Source organism: Sorex araneus, chromosome X, assembly GCF_027595985.1.
Source record: "Sorex araneus isolate mSorAra2 chromosome X, mSorAra2.pri, whole genome shotgun sequence".
In the NCBI taxonomy this organism is placed as follows: Eukaryota; Metazoa; Chordata; class Mammalia; order Eulipotyphla; family Soricidae; genus Sorex; species Sorex araneus.
The window spans coordinates 203,075,707-203,093,511 of NC_073313.1; the positions used below are offsets into that span (position 1 = coordinate 203,075,707).

The 17,805-nt window shown below is 37.5% G+C and overlaps 1 protein-coding gene across 1 annotated transcript; it reads right to left on the bottom strand.

Moving 5' to 3' along the window:
- Positions 1-326: 326 nt before the first annotated feature.
- SPC25 (SPC25 component of NDC80 kinetochore complex) lies at positions 327-16,828 on the bottom strand. Its single transcript, XM_004601131.2, has 8 exons — positions 16,709-16,828; positions 16,405-16,528; positions 15,878-16,030; positions 15,724-15,789; positions 11,017-11,163; positions 9,906-10,010; positions 3,750-3,848; positions 327-521 (listed from the first exon to the last, which is right to left on the bottom strand). The coding sequence occupies exons 3-8, from the start codon at positions 16,014-16,016 to the stop codon at positions 397-399; spliced, it is 681 nt and encodes a 226-aa protein (XP_004601188.2). The 5' UTR covers positions 16,017-16,030; positions 16,405-16,528; positions 16,709-16,828; the 3' UTR covers positions 327-396.
- Between the last annotated feature and the right edge of the window lie 977 nt (positions 16,829-17,805).

Here is a 17,805-nt window from a genome sequence, read left to right on the forward strand (position 1 = left end):
TACATATGTATGTACATATATATTAAATTTACTAGTCTAAGACCATAAAAAGCTTAATCATTTTTAATTTACTAATCCAGACCATAAAAAGCTTAATAAATAGTAAGATGTGATACAAGTTGAGGTTGTACAAATACCCATTTCCAGCTTAGCCACAAACTAGCCATGCCTGGCATTTAAAATATATGATTACTGTCATTTTAAAAAGAACACATTTCACTTTGTACAATTTTCTTTCTGAGATTTAATTAAAGTAATTCAAAGAGATATGGCACATAGGAGAAATGTTACAAAAAAAGAAAAGATTACAAGCATAGAATGGATAATGAGAATTTTAATGAGATACAGAAAGATATAAGACAGGGAAGGAAAAAGTTTTTATATACTATTCATTCATTAATTATAAACCAGAGCAGTAAAAGCTTTCCGGACGTTGGCAAGAAAAGCTGAAAAATTGTTGGTCTTCCTTACATTCTCTTGAAACTCTGCGAGGCACTCAAGGTGAGGATCACTATCTGACACTGGAAGGAAAAAAAGGATAATTTGAATGAGATGCTTTTATGGATGAGAAGTATTTCTAAATTAGATGTTCTCATCTGATTAGAACAATTTCAGTTCAACTGTATTTTATTAAAATGCTGTTAGCACAGTGATAAAAACATTTGATTTTCATATCTTAACTATCATTGGACGCTTTCCTTTGTTTAATTTCCAAATATTCATATCTTAAATACTACAATCTTACTGCAAATTTAAACACATGTTAGTCAAGGGAATAAAGAGCTTAGGGCTGCAGAACAGAATGCTGAATGTCATTGCTTACCATCTTAGATCTATACATTTCAACTATTTAAGCTACTCAAGTTTTTTTTTTTCTTTTTTTACTGTTAAATCAGGGTTTTTTTATTTTTGACTGCAAAACTTTGATCTGATGCAGGCCACTGGATTTGAAAAAAAAAAAGAAAGAAACTTTCAATGCCAACTATTAATAACTTAAAATTACGGATTTACTTATTGAAGTTTTTTGTTTTATTTTTGAACCATACCTGGGGATACTCAGGGATTACTCCTGCTTTGTGTTCAGGGATCACTCTTGGCAGGGCTCGGGGAATACAGCCTGGGGTAGCCACACGTAAGGCAAGTGTCCTACCCATTATACTCTCTCTCTAGTCCTGAAGTGTTACTTCAGTAAAAGTTGGACTTGTGTGTTCAAAATGTGCTGGTGTGTGCTGCCCGCGTTTGGTGGTCTTGAGCTGTCTCCCCACCCCAGCTGGCTGCTGCCACCAACAGAGGCATGAAGGAGGGAAAAGGGCCACCAAGCTGGTTGGTGATCAGTCGCTGTTTATTCCAATCTCTGTCCTCTGTCGTATGTTAGTCTCACTCTCTACCCATCTAGTCATTTTGTATGGACACAGTAAGAGATTTACTAAGCTTAAAGGGTGGCTCTCCTGGGGACATCTTGAGCTGTATATCCCAGACTACAGTCTTCAGGCTAGATTAATCATTCCTAACCCCAGCAGAGTCCTTGTTCAGTTACTTCTTTTTAGGTCATGACAAAGTTTGTACATAACTGTCTTCTTAACCTATTGTAAGTTTTATGGCCTTTGGCCTGTCCCTTTTTGATGCCAGGGTGGCTTACAGCTTGCCCTGGATCCATCCAATCCGTTCACTGGGACCCTCCTTTTGGAGCTAGGAACTAAGGGCAACTGAGGCTTAAGTTGAGTAAATATGACAGATGCCTAAGAGTAAATATTATTCAGAGTCCAATAACTCTCAAGTAACAAAAGCATAGCATCAACTGTCTTCCTGTGTCTATACAAAAAGGAATTGCTCTAAAGTAAACTTCTAAGGACATAAAGGAAAGAAAAAAGCAATATTACACTTCACTGTATCACTGTATCACTGTCATCCCATTGCTCATCAATTTGCTCGAGCAGGCGCCAGTAACGTCTCCATTCGTCCCTGTTGCATTCAGGGTCAGGGGAATGAGGCCCATTATTTACTGTTTTTGGCATATCGAATACACCATAGGTAGCTTGCCAGGCTTACAAATACAAAATCCAGAATTCTCTGAGGAATCTGACTTACATGGTCTGATTAGGGGAAATAAGCGATTGACAGATAAGGGAAGCAGAGCACAAAGGAGAAGTTAAAGATGAATGGGAATGCAGGAACATTGTGAGGGGTATTACTCAGTCAGTAACCCTAAGCTCCTTGAGGAGAAAGAACTGACCCATGTCTATCCAACAGGACTTTAGTTCACTTTAGACACCTAAAGTGAATGAAGTCTTAAGTGTGGTCACATCAGAAACTATAGGCCTAATAATCAAATGAGATTCAAGTTAACAGATAATAGCACAGCCCTCACAGGTATTTGTGCCAGATACTACTTGCTCCAGTTTGGTACATAGTGGGAGCAAGTCCCCAGTAAAGGACAGGAATGATCCTGCTTTGTCTACCATCAATCTCATCCTTTGTGCAATCGTATCATGCTTACAGCTCTGTTCCAGAGAATGCCTGGAAAACATGCCCCCACTGTTAAAGAAAGGGTAGCAAAGTAATCATTTGGACCAAAATGTGTACTGTAGATTCAATCTAAATATACTATAAAATACTATGTAGCAATAGAGAGTAAATCAGAGAAAATTAAAAAACTAAGAGCAGCTTTTGGGTTAGCCTTTCAAAAAGTTTGGTACTTAATAAATTAGGAGATAACCAGCTAGAGACACGAAAATTACATCTGTGGTCTTTTTCCACTCTGGAGAAGCCCATGTTCTCTTATGAACACATGTTCCTTCTGTTTCTCTCCTCATATCTATCTAAGTAAATTTCAATAAAACTATCTTGCTTTACTTTAAAAAAAATTGACATTTGTGCCTGAATTACATTCCTATAATATAAATCCCATTAGAACAGAAATTGAGCCACTGGTGCACATTAGGAATCAACTCAGAATGTCTCGGTGTCACTGCTTATAAGTGTTTTATGCTGAGAACACAGGTATAAAAGGATGGAAACCATTTCTCGGAATTTCAATAAATTAAGCACTACTTAAAAGGGGGCATAAGAATAATTGAGATAAATATGTTTCCATTCTGTTCAAAATGGAAAAAAAAATTCCATTTTGTTCACTCTATTACCAATTATATATAATTTCCCATAAATCAAAGGCCTTTGACTTGTGACAGAATTAGTAACAAAGGTAAATTATCAACATGTGGGATTTTCTGTATTGGATTTTAAAATTTCTTTTTTAAAAAATTAATAATCATATACTGATGATTTTAAGTTCATCTACTTAGATAAGTCATAACCTTCAAACTTAAGCAATAATATCCTTTACAGCTTTATTTTCTTTGCGGGGATGGGGGCACACACAGAGTGGTGTGGACCATATGGAGCAGAGGGAATCGAACTTGTGGTAGCTGTATGCAAAGCAAGCACCCTATCCACTGTGCTATCTCTCCAGCCCCACCTTTAGCTTCATTTTAAGTTCTCAAAAGGATAATGCATTCTTAATGCAGTGATCTTGGTCTTCCACACTTTTTAGTCACCAGCACTGAGGTGTCATGAAGAGACCTGAAGGCTCCTTGATAGTATCTATATATCAAAATGACACTCATTGTTGCCTTAGAAGACAACATCCTCAAAAAGTAAAAATGGAGAAGAATGCAATAGTTGGTAGGACTATTATTTTCCTCCATAATCTGAGTTAAATAACATTTTGAGTGTACTTCCAAATGCCTTACCTTCATAATCCCTTTCTTCATTTAAGCGTAGGGAAAACATAAATGGACTCTCAGGATGCTCTGGGTCAATATTAGTAAATATAAATTGTAGCTTATCACCTGAAAAAAGAGATTATTAGCATGAGATTGTTTTATTATACCAAAACTTTCAGTAAGGATCAACTTTCTTCTTTCTATTCCTTTCTATTCCTAATCCACACCTACACTACTAAGGACATATATTCATTAAACTCAAGTCCCCATATGTACATGTTATAATGAGTTTTAAAATTTATTGCAGGGGCAGAGAGATCAGGCAGGTAAGGTGCCTACCTTGCATTCAGCCTACCTGGGTTCGTTTCCCAGCTCCACATATGTTCTCCTGAGCCCCACAGGAGAGATCCTTACAGAGCCAGGAATATACCTGAACACAGTCAGGTGTGGCCCCCAAACCCAAACATTAAGTAAAATAATGGGACTGAGTGAAGAACAACGGATACGGAACTTGCCTTGTATGCAGCCAACCTGGATTTGATCGCTGGCATCCTACGATTCCCTGAGAGGGATTAATTCCTGACTGCAGAGCTAGTAATAACACATGAGCATCACTGGATATACCCCCAAACCAAAACAAATAAAAGAGAATAAATAAAATCTATTATGGGGCCAGGGAGAAGTTCAATAGGGTAGAGAAGCTAGAGAAGCTCATGAATGGTCTATACAAGGCCCTAGATTCCATCCTGGCACTAGATGGCCCCTCTGAGTTGAAGTAAAGCAGCACTGAATGGCTGATGGCTGAGTCAAGGCACTGAACTAAGAGGCTGCAGCTCTATAAATGGCCCTAGCAGCTGCCCCCCACCCCAATGCCAGGGAGGGACCTCCCACCAAATGCATTACAGATTAAATGTGACACCAGAAAGAAAAATGACAAATAAACTAGAACTCAATCAGAATAAAAGAAATAAAAATTCAATCCACAGAATAGAAGAAATTATTCACATATCATGTATCTGTGGTCATGAATGCTTGATTCCCAGGCTAGTCCCACCCCCAGCCCACACCCCCACAAATCACATATCTTGTGTTTAATAAGTAGTCTGTATAAGGAACTCCTACAACTGAACTAACGAAAAATTGCCCAATTCAAAATGGGTAAGACCCAATCAGACATTTCTACAACATACTGAAATACTCACAAATGGTCCCCCCAAAAAAGCACATAAAAAGATGCTTATCATTACTGATCACTATCACTAGAAAAGTATAAACCAAAATTACAAAGAGACATCATTTTACACAGATTAGAATGTTATAATTTAAAAAGAAGAGTTTTGACAAAGACATGGAGAAATTGGCACTGTCACACTATGCTGGTGAAAATGTAAGATGACTCAGTCCCTGCAGAAAACAGTTTGGGAATTGTAATAACATTCCTAAATGTATTTTATTCCATTCAAAGCTTAAATTAAAATAGAATCAAATAGGAAATTGTTTATCAATGTTCAAAGTTACATTATTTCACAGCAGCGAAAAAAGAATAAACCACTGTCTACCAACAGATGAATGATTAAACAAAATCTGGTAGAAATATAAACACTGAAAATTACTCAGTCATTAAAAGAAATGAAGTTCTGATACATGTAACCATTTGGATAAGCCTAGAAAACAGTGTGGTAAGTGAAAAAGTCAGACACAAAGAATCAATATTGGTTCCCCTTAAATAAGAACAGGCAAATTCATAGAGATATAAAGTAGGTTTGAAGTAATCAGGGACTGAAAAGAAAGAATGGAGAGTTATTGTTTAAGGAACAAAAGGTTTATGGTGATGGAAAATTTTGCATATAGTAATAATGGTTTCATAACACTACGATGCAACAGACACCACTGAATTATACAATAGAAAGTTAAAATAACAAATTCTTTCACATATTTTTATCACAATTAAATTATATTGTCAAATGTAATTTGATCTTTTTGATACAATTATCTAAGATGTAAAGTCTATTTTCCAAAAGACCTCTCCCAAAGGAATATAAATAACTAGTAGAAATTCAAAATGGCTGCCACAAAGTAGAAATTCACATGCAACTTTTTTCTAAAAAATTAGAAAATACAACAATCTTTTAATTATGCAAAGAAATTTTCAGAAACTTTAAGTTTCTGAATTTGAACTTTACATTCAAATTCAAAATGAAACAATTATGTCTGAATGTTTTACAGATTACTATTTTCATACAGATTCTTTTATAGATTTTATAGTAATGAGACGGATGTTTGCCAAAGCAAAACCGATGTCATAAAATATTCAGTTAGGGAAAATCAAGGGTTTAATTTGGGTTGTCTCTTTTAGAAACAGTCTATCCTAGCTTTCAGGGCTATGCAAATTTCTATTTTACAATCTAAGAATAATTTTAAAGCTTTGAAACTAGTTTTGAAACAAAACTGAACAAGAAAGCACCTCAAAATGACAGTGAATATGAACTAAGAGTTCATGTTGGACCTTATCATTTCCTCTACTTAACTGCATACCCTCAAAACGCAAAGGAACAGATCACAGCAGGAATACATCCCTCATAGGACTTGCACCAGTTTATCTGTCACCAGGGAACTTCCGAGCAGCCTAAGGCCCTGCATTTTTGACGGGCTGAGGCTGAAAGCCGGAAGGTTTGGGTAAACTCAGGAGAAATTGGACAAGCTCCTGCTGCTACGGAGATAAAAGTGGTAGGAGCTGTTGTGGTGGAGTCTGTAAACCAGGCATGGGAAGGGAGACTTTGGAAGAGATCAAATTCTTCAGGATCCTAGCAGACACATAGGCTGGGCTGAGGGAAAGAAAAAGGGATCTGAGATCAGTCATTAAGCTGAGAGAGAGCACAGGTTGGTCTCAAGAGAATAGGAGACAGTAAGGGGGGCCAGAGCGATAGTACAGTGGGGAAGGCATTTGCCTTGCACGTGGCTGACCCAAGTTCAATCCCAGGCTTCCCATATGGACCCCAAGCACTGCCAGCAGTAATTTCTGCGTGCAGAGCCAGGAGTAACCCCTGAGCATTGCTGGGTGTGACCCCCCCAAAAAAGGCAAAAAAAAAATCAAAAAGAGGGGACAGTGAGGGACTTCATACCGGGCACTATGTCTCCCAAGTACAGGCAACAATTAGCAGAACTCCGCCCAAAAACATATCAACCCCTCTTCACTCACAAATTCAAGGCTCTGAAAAAAAGAAATCTTCAAACCAGAGAAGCAGTTCCTCCTACTAGAAAAACAAAATAAATAAAAGGCTACATTCAATTACAAAGGGACATAAAAGATAATTCCTCTGAAATTAATTTTAACAATATAGAAAGGAAGAGTCTAATAGATAATGAATCAAAAATTATGAAGACAATCAATAAGACATACCAAATGTACACCAACATAATGAAACACTAATGAAATAAGAAAGGAAAAGCAGAGGGGGCATGTCACTAAAGATATTAAGGCTACAAAATTCCAAACAGTATTCCCTAAATACAGATAAACTGATTAAAATCTAATGGTAAGCACAAACAAAAATATAGAGCAGAGACACAAGGAAAACTGAGACTCACCAGGGGAAAACAAGAAATAGGTAGTTGAAAGTAATGAGAAACAGAAACACCAAAAACACAAAACTAGAAAATAAGAAAAATTAACATGGCAATAACTAAGCCTCAGCCAAGTAATCACACTAAATATGAATGGTCACCAATCAAAAGATACAGAATAGCTGTATGGGCATAAAAGCAAGATCTGACTTGTATGCATATATCACATATAAGCTCATCTCAAACAGATTCAGAGTAAAGACTAAAGTATTTAAAGCTAACACCACAAAAAAGTAGGAACTACTGTAAGAGATAACAAAGTTGTGGTATACACACAGTGGAATACTACTCAGCTACTGAAAAAGAAACCTTGGGTGAAAAAGCAAGTATAGGGAGTTAAAGACTTACCTTGCATGTGGTCCACCTGGGTACCACATGGGTCCACCAGAGAACAAAATCAGGAGTAAGTTCTGAGCAAAGCCAGGTATGATACTCCCAACCCCCCGTATCTTCAATGAAGTTAAGCTTTTAAAGACAGCACTAGATGGCATTTAAGGGGATTATGTTGAGTGGATTAAGTCAGAAGCAAGGAATTGTTGGATGGCTTCACTCACATGGAATATAAATAATCAAAGTAAATAAACTGCCAAGACAAGACAAAAATAGCTTCTGTGAATAGAGTCTATGAAGTATAAGATTATCAGAAGGGAAGGGAAGGGAAGAATGTAGAGTCATTTTAATAATACAATGGCCTGGGATTTTGGTGGTGGGTAAAACTTCTACACATAAAGAGGTTAAAAAACATATTCCAAAAACCTAACAGTATTGTAAACGAACAGTAAATCAGTAGAATTGGATTTTAAAAGATTAATACCTTTTTACTAAAAATTCATTCCAATTGACTGAAAAACAAGAGCAACAGATATATGGATAAAGAAACCACAGAAAAGTACATAAATTAATAAACAAATTGCCACCTTTTAGTAAGCAAAAAAACCTCTTTTGGTTTGTTTTTGGGTTATACCTGGTGGTAAATGGGGATTTCTTCACAGCCCAAAGAAAACCATCAGATGTTTCAACATGATCTGGACAACTGCCACAAATAAATCACAATTTGTATGGGAACACAGAGACAGCTACCTATAAAAAGGTCCACTTGTAAGTTTGCTCCTCTGCAGAAGCCTCAAGACCACCCTGGGTTTGAAGATTCATGGGAGAACTTATAGAATGAAACATGGGTATACTTGGGGCTCTGATTTACTGCATATAAAGGAGAGCAAGATCAGTCAAGGAAAAAGGTGCAAGAGGTGCAGTCCCGGGAAAACCAGTCAAAGCTTCCAGACTGTCTAAAGAGCTTCCCAGGTAGAGCAGAATCAACATCATTCAATATCAAAGACAATGAACATACTGTCTTTGTGTTTGTGATTCTAGGAGATTAGGATTCTTGAAAATTCATGCCTAAAAATACTGTTTCCACTCCAAATGTCCCCAAATTTATTTGTCCTACCACCCCCTTTTTAGAAAAAAAGAAAGAAAAATTACTCAGCATCCCCTGAAAACCTACCTTCTTGAAGCCAACATATCAAAGAAGCCCCAATTATATCTGAGGCCACCACTACCTTATAGTATTCAAGGGCCCCCAGGGAGGTAGCACCACTTAGTTTGGGAAACAGTGCTCTGAACTTTGCTGTATGTGCCATATATTTGGTAAGGTTGGGGTGGGGGGGGACAGAGGCTGGTAATATTGTTTTGGATCTTTACAGTACAATAAATCTTGGCACTCGTTTGCTGAGTCCTAGAAATCCTTCTACAAAATCATCAAATTTGATGGCCACTTTGGAGCCTCCCAGAGTGGTAGTGTTGTAAACTGGCATCACTACAGATGCATTGTTGAGAATTGGCAAATATGGATATAGTGGCATTGTTGTAAATAGCTGCACATATACATAATGGCCATAAAAATATTTGTATGCCTTAACTCTTAATCTATTTCTGGGAGTTTCATGGAAATCATACAAACAGAAATGGAGAAATTCATGTTCACTCCAACATTTCTAACACTGAAAAACTGGCAGAATTCAAATGTCAAGTTAGAAGCAATATGTGTGTTAATTAATAGACAAGAGACTAAATAAATTGTTATACATTAATGGAACAAATAATTATACCACCATTTAAAAATTACCATTGAAGGCTTAGCAACTACAGAAATGCTATTCAGAGTGCTAATTAAGAATAAGAAACAAAAAGTATTTGCATGTTGGCAACATCACAAAAGTAAGTTAATTAAAATGCTGAATGATAAATAACAAAGGCATCAATAATTATGTTGAGATGATAAACTTTTTACAACTTTTTTCATTTTTTAAAAAGTTAATAAAAGTCATTATTTTAGTTGAAAATACTTTTAAAATTCTTTTGAGGGGTGGGGATGTGCCTGAACAGTAGAGTCCAGGCTTTTATGTGCAAGGCCTGGGTTCAATCTGGGGTACCACATGTTGGCGATAGCCTAACTAGCCCTCCTCCCTTCACCCCCAGCCCTTCACCCCCAATTCTCCTGTATTAAACAAAAATACACTGTTTAAATGTCCTCTAATTTATTTCTATTAAAAGACTTACCAGAAATTTTTCGAATTTCTAATCCAAGTCGATCTTTATACAAGTCTGCAGACTTCTGCAGCCTTTTCAACCTCTCTTCATTAGCCTTGTTAGCATTGGAAATAGCTATAATGTAAACACACAGACATATAGAGCTGAAGATTTCAAACACTCCAATAATTTCAAGATTTTTAAAAACCTTGAAAACAAATTTTTAAAATGTCAGACAAACAAATCTGCTTACATTTATTCAGTATCTCTAACCATTAGCAAAAAAGGGCTTTTATTCATTCAAGGTAGAAGGAAAAACTGCATAGAAAATACGCAGAAGTAGTGAGAGGAATCCATTTTGCTTTGTTTTATTATGCAGAGGCATTAATGAGTAGACTAAGAATTTGCACAGCTAGCTGAGAAATTAAAAGGCCACCTCCTGCTTTGCTTATTTGGGTTCTTCAACAATAAACCAACTGCTTTGCTGAAAAACATTCTACTCCTTTAAACACAAATATTTCTCAAAAAATAAATGTATCTCATTGATTCTACCTTAGAATTTTTTCCCAAGTTAGCACAATATTCCCTACAACATAGCAGATGAGAAAATGCAGAAGTACAAACTGTAAGAGAAAGTATTAACAAATCAAACTGCTGCTTTCAAGAGATTTGGGAATTGATTACTGGTTGGTTGGTAGGCACAGGAGACTCCTTTCTAAAGGAAGCACTCATTTGAATATGAAAGTTTTTAGACAAAGAAACTTTGCTGTATAAAGACTGTACTCAAGAGTTCCTGGCTGAGAACATGCAATCAATAAAGGTGCTGCATAATTTATTTACACGATGGTGTCTCACAGGCAAGTCTTCTTGAGCAAAACTGTCTCGTACACTGCTAAATTAAACTCCCATAGGACGACACTAGTTATACTAGAAATCAAAAGGACCTTCAAATAAATAAAAAATAAAATACACTTTGATTACTTTAATAGACACCATATAGAAATGAGTGCCTGGTCGGCAACACCTCTGAGGTTTGCCATTCATTTCTGGCAATAAACTGGAGGGAAAGCAAAAAATACATAACCATTGTGACTCATCAGCATTTCAAAATTAAAGGTAATGTTTTAAATATGAAACTTACTTTCCTTTTTCCGAGCATATTCCTCCTTAAGGTCCTTAATGTTTGCAGTCATTACTTCCAAATCCTGCCTTTTGCTTTTAACTTCACCAATCAACTTTAGTAACTTATCTTTTTTCTCTTGAATGACTTTATTTTGCTTGCTGATCTCTGTAAGATGCACAAAGTATTAGCACATTCTATATGCTATCCTTTCTGACATGTTCATAAGACCAAAATACTGACTTTCATAAGATTAATAAACAGTATCTTCACTGGCAGGCATTTAATGATTCAAAATTTGTAAAATATCCAAAAGAAAAAAATTATATTTTTATATTCATCTATGAAAACAAAAATGAAATAAAAAAGTGTTAAAATGAGAATACTGAATTAGATTAAGAAGTAGAAATCAGATCATGATTTGGTTTCTTCTTTGGTCACAAACTATCTAGATTAGATTCCTTTCCTTCTATTCTCCTAATAACCCTCTTTCCTTTCTCAACATCGACTTTCCATCTCACTCATTTCCTGCAGTAAATAAATGTTTTTTTTTTTTACAGTGGACAGCCTGAAAAGGAAGGAAAAGCTCAACCATGGTACTCAATCCCTGGGACCTGGAGGTACACTTCACTTAAAACATGTACTCCCTGTTCCTAAGGGCATTCCTGGAATGTACAAATTTGCCTGTGAGTGAAATGGTCCTGCTTGGTCTCGAATACACATTCATGTACTTTGACCATGTCGTTATATATTATGAAATTACTTGTCCAGATCACTAATTATGTAAGTAATAGAGAAAATTTAAAAACCTGTCTGGGGCTAAAAAGAGTTAAATAGGCAGGAGTTCAATGCTTTACATGTGGGAGGCCTAAGTTTAATCTTTAGCACCACACGGTTCTGTGATCACCTCTGGGGTTAGATCCCAAAGCACAGAGCTGAGAATAACTACTAAGCACTCTTGCATGTCTCTTAAAAAATAAATAAAACAGGGGCTGGAGTGATAGTACAGCGGGGAGGGCATTTGCCTTGCACGTGGCCCACCCGGGTTCAATCCATAGCATGTCCCCCAAGTACCACCAGGAGTAATTCCTGAGTGCAGAGCCAGGAGTAAGCTCTGAGCACTGCTGGGTGTGACCTAAAAAGCAAAAATAAAATAAAATAAAACAAACAAAAAAAACACACACAAGCAATCAAGAAATAAATCATAGTCTTTGAGTCAATTTTCCCCAAACTTTCAGGGAATATAATTTTTGTTGATGAGGTACATTTGCTTTATAGTGCCAAATAGTAACTGCATTAAGCTACGCTTTTATCAATGTTTTAAGTGCTGAAGGGGCAACACTGAACAAAATGAATAAATAAAATGTTTGACTTCATGGAACTTTAAAAAAAAAAGCACTCAGTTCCACACATGGCTATAATCTTTCATTTAAACCTCTTGAAAGGTTTAATTTTACACTACTTTATCTCTTAATTCTACTGAGACCTCTGTCTTTAACATTTCATTAAAATTGGTCTTCATTCTCCCCACATGACTAAATTCAGTGAGCCTTTTAGCTTTGACTATATTGGACCTAGCTATGAGCCAGTGTTGAAAATGCTGTCTTAGTTCTTTACTCTTCTAGTTTCTTTGACCATCTCTCTTCCACTGCTCTTCAACTGCTAATCCTGTTGATCCTGACCCTTTCCATTTCAGTGTAATATCATGAGCAGACTTCCTCCTGAGTCATCTGATGATCTGGGAAGAATCACCTGAACTGATAATCTTATCAAAAGAGTGGAAATAATGAGATCTGCTTTGAAGACAACTTATGAGAATTAAAGATGTATGTACATAAAGAATTTAACAGAGTACCTCGCCATATAGTAAAAACCTAATAAAGCTTCAGCGATTAACAGTTTAGTTCAGGTAATAAAGACTCAGGGATTTAATGTCTTTTTCACACTACACATTCTTCCACAGCTTCAAGTCCCAAAGCATAGTCCCATGTATACTGAAAACTCCAAGTCTCTCTTCAGCCAAACCACTTTCCTTCAGAAGGCTTTGTCCTGTCTACCACATTATCTTCACTTGCAAGTCACAGCACAACTTCCACAAATTTACTCAACACTGAACTCGCCTACACTTCCCTTCCACGCCTGAAAACATGTTTTTCCTCTAATTCATCACTTAATAAATCTATTATCATTAACCTGCAGCCTAAAGCTGCAGGTTATTATCCTCATAGAATAGGGAATTATCCTAAATCACACGCACTTTTATACCCAACCTATTAGGAGGGTGTATCTCCTCAAAGTTGTTATAGGTCCAATCATCCTCATTGTTCACCTGAACTACTGTGCTGACTTCTACCGTTAACTGTTTTTTCAGGGCCTACTGTTTGACTCCTCTACTGTTTAGAGTGGATGAAATGTTCACATACTTTCCTGACATAGAAATCCAGTATCATATGCCAGGATAATCCTGCCCAAATTCTTACTTTCATAAAGATATAGCCTACACTGATGCTCAATACACAATGTACTTCATCATCTGACCACCAGATTCTTTTCTATTTCCCATTCACACAATATCCTAGTTAGCCCAGAATTCGACAAGCTCTCATGTTTATGATCCTTGACTATAGACTTTCCTCTTCTAAAATAGAGATTGTACTCAATGAAGATCCAACAACTTTTCCCCAGAGGAGTGTGGTGTAATCAAGACTGCAATATAGGCAGAAATAGTCAAATCCTGTTTCTGCTGATTACCAGCTATCTATCCATGAACAGATTACTTGACCTGCTCTATGATTATGTCCTTATTCATAGGGTAAGATTAAAACATTGTAAATATATTCTAAGGCTTGTCATGATTATTCAACAAGTTCAAAGAGCTTAGAACAGGACCTGACATATGAATTATAAGATAAATTGTTAGCTGTTAAGTATTCTACAATCGTCACTGAAAAAATAAAACTCTATAGAGATTCTATGTTCACTAAGCACTCATTACCCTGTGAAAGCAGCTACTGGAATAATGCTTTTAAAACTATAACCTCTGGGGGACTGGAGCAAAAGTACAGCTTGTAGAGCATTTTCCTTTCATGCAGTCAACCTGGGTTAGATCCCCAGCATCCCATATGGTCCTTCTCATACCACCGGAGTAATTTGTGACTGCAGAGCTAGGAGTAACTCCTGAGCATCCTGGAGTATGATCTAAAAAGCCTAAAAAAATAAAACTTAAAAGAATACATTTTGAAACTCATAAATTAAAGTTCCCAATTTTCTAGTTCCCAGGGATTCTACAAATCAAGAATGTTTAAAGGGCCCAAATTTAAGATCAATATTAACACACAAACAAAAGTCATTGTCCTTACTGCTTAATAACATGCAGAAGATTAAAGCAGCGAAAAGGCAATGAATAAAGTGAATAAGGCAGCGCAGAGCAAAACAAACTACTGGTACTGTGATAAATTAAGCAACACATGCCTTCTCAAAAGCACTCCAGTTTGTGTTTAAAAACACTATACCACTAAATATCCTCAGTAGAATTTGGTTGGTGGCCACTAATCTTTAGTCTCTATGAAAATTCAATAAAAGCTATGGATTAACTCTGGGTACACTGGAAAATGGTAAGAAATGAGGAGACAAATAATAGTATAAGTACAAAAAGAAAAATTGTCAGAGCATTAATACTATGTCCAAAGAGGTGACAAACTTCCATCTTTTAAAACCGCACGCTGGAAGTTCTGATGAAAAAAAGATAAATTTGCCTTTTAAACATATGGGAATTTATATATAAACAACAGATAAATATTACAAACTCAGGAGGCATAACTTCTATCACTGTGCTTAAACAGTGCTTTTACAAATTTGAAGTTTGTATCATACCTGCATAGATTAAGTATGAGCACCATTTTTTTTTTTTTTTTTGCTTTTTGGGTCACACCTGGCAATGCACAGGGGTTACTCCTGGCTCTGCACTCAGGAATTACCCCTGGCCGTGCTCAGGGCACCATATGGGATGCTGGGATTTGAACCCGGGTCGGCCGCGTGCAAGGCAAACGCCCTACCCGCTGTGCTATCTCTCCAGCCCCTGAGCACCATTTTTTAACAGCATGTGCTTACTTCATGTCTCTGTGACACATGAATTAAGGTATACATTTTTTTTTATACACTTAACAAACCTAACTGCTATATGCGGGAAATCAAAGCTACTGTGACTTGCTTTACTATGACATTTTATTGTAGTAGTCTGGAACTGAACCTGTAATACCACTAAGGTGTGTCTGTATAACAGAGTAAAAAAAGAACAAAATATACTTTAAAAAATGATGTTTTTATATAACATTGAAAAACATAGTACTGGGGCTGGAGCAATAGCACAGTGGGTAGGGCATTTGCCTTGCATGTGGCCGACCCGGGTTCGATTCCCAACATCCCATATGGTTCCCCCAGCACTACCAGGAGTGATTCCTGAATGCAGAGCCAGGAGGAACCCCTGTGCATTGCCGGGTGTGACCCAAAGAGCAAAAAAAAAAAAAGAAAAGAAAAGAAAAAGAAAAACATAGTACTAAGTACTGGAAAATGGGAGAAGAGGAAAGCAAACATGGGATGTTCTATTTATTAAACAAGATTGTGGATAAATAAATGTTCATTATATTATATATACTACACTCTTTACTTTTGTTTCGGATTTCACAAAGATGTGTAATCTTTAAAAATAACTCTTGGGATGTCACATACGATTTTGATATTCCAGAAAAGTGTCAACCATTCGTTCTTCTTCTTGTAATTTCACATTGAGCTTTTCTGAAAGAGAAAAGTGGAATTGATGTCTCAATTAGGCTGAAATAACAAGAATAACAAAAAACAGCAAGTTCACGATAATTTAGGGTACCTGCAAGTGCTTTAAAGGAATCCTTGCAGGCGTCTCTTAGTCCCACAATCTGACAGGAAGTGTCATTAGCAGTGCTTTTGAATTTATTCCAAAATTCATTTATGCTTTTTTCAAATAGTGCCAGTTCGTCCTCTACCATTTTGTAAGGCAACACTACAAAACAATAAGCGCCGACATGACATTTTTTAAGTTCCTGAGATCTGATCAGTTATACATTCCAATTCAGTATTTTTTTTGCTAGTTTTTTGCTTTTGCTAGAAAATGGTTAGCAAACTACTTTAAAATCCAGGTCCGCTCAGAGCAGAATAAGTCATGGGAGTGAGCCCTAGATAAGATGCAGCTAGAGTTGGGGCTAGGGGTTCGAGAGTAGTGTCATTGCACGAGCCCCTCTAAGCCCTGGAGAAAAATTACCCTAGCGTCGCGTTTATATTACGGTCCCTTCCAACTTCAGCCCGAGTGGGCAGGTCCCAGGGCTGAGCCTCCGCCCAGGGTGAATCCCACAGGTGAACTTTGCATCTCCCTCTTACCCACAGTCGGGTTAGCACCAGATGCAAGGCAGAGTTGGGAGGTTTGTTTCAGAACCGCTACAAGTCACGGAGACCTTCCGGGCTTGTGTCTTCTGTCCAACAACGTCCTGTAACACAACAGCCCCTTCCGCCCACCCCCATAGTTATTGCAGATGTATCCAATAGCCTCACATTTTCCCAGAAGGGCCACAAACACCCCGTCGGGTGATACGCCGAGTCACTCGGCCCCGCCGCTGACCACCCGCGAGACCCACCGGCCCAAACTGACACCGCTACCCAAACGCACTCGTCCCACCTTCCTCACCTCTTCTGAGCCCCTGCGCCTTTCCCACAGAAGACCCCAGAACGCTCTCTACAACGTAGACTCTACGGAGTTTGAGTAAACGCGCCAACTTCTGTATTTCAAATCTAGAGCGACTTCCGCCTCCCGCCTTCTCGGGGATCCAGGCGCGTTAGGATTGGCTGATAACGATTCTCTGTGCCGGGATTGGTTAATATAGCCTCGAAATGCAAGCGGGGGAGAAGAATGGTATTCTGGGATTTGTAGTTTTTTCTGCCTAAGTCGAACTACAAAGTGCTCCAATTTGAAGTAACAATAATAATAATAAAAAAAAACCCGGGGCTGGAGAGATAGCACAGCGGGTAGGGCGTTTGCCTTGCACGCGGCCGACCCGGGTTCAAATCCCAGCATCCCATATGGTCCCCTGAGCACAGCCAGGGGTAATTCCTGAGTGCAAAGCCAGGAGTAACCCCTGTGCATCGCCAGGTGTGACCCAAAAAGCAAAAAAAAAAAAAAAACCCTCTGTAACAATAATAATTAAAAAAAACCTCTGTATTTCATCATTGAATAACTTCATAGGGAAGTTCTTGGCATATTGCTGTTCATAGGCTTTTAATATAATCACTTACTATATTTTCTACTTTTGTTTTTGGTCCACTCCCAATGGTGCTCAGGACTTTTTCCTGGCTTTGCACTCAGGGATCATGCCTGGCAGGTTCGGGGAACCATATGAGAGGCTGGAGATCGAAACGAGGTGGGACTTAGGCAAGGAAAACGTCTTACCCGCTGTACTATCTCTCTATCCCCTGATTTTTCTAATTTTATTTTGTATTTGTTTTGTTGTTGTTGTTGTTTCTTGTATGTGCCATACCTCCTCCAGTGATGTTCACGAACTATTCACTGTTTGGTATTCCAGGCACCATGCAGTGCCAAGAATCCAATCACTCTTTGCATGTAAAGCATATATTCCATATGACTGAGCTATCACTTAGACTCTTGTTTTTGATGTATGAAAAATTATGAGCGTTAAATATATATACATACATATATATTTACACCTAATGATCTGAAGAGTTAATATAGGCGTTAAGGCACTTGCCTTGCACATGGGCAAACCTGAT

Bases quoted from the DNA above. Each gene is read 5' to 3' on its own strand.
- SPC25 (XM_004601131.2), bottom strand. From the start codon at position 16,016: ATGGTAGAGGACGAACTGGCACTATTTGAAAAAAGCATAAATGAATTT. The intron at 15,790-15,877 runs GTACCCTAAATT...TTTCTCTTTCAG, and splicing joins TTCCTTTAAAGCACTTGCAG to AAAAGCTCAATGTGAAATTA. The intron at 10,011-11,016 runs GTAAGTTTCATA...TTTACATTATAG, and splicing joins ATATGCTCGGAAAAAGGAAA to CTATTTCCAATGCTAACAAG.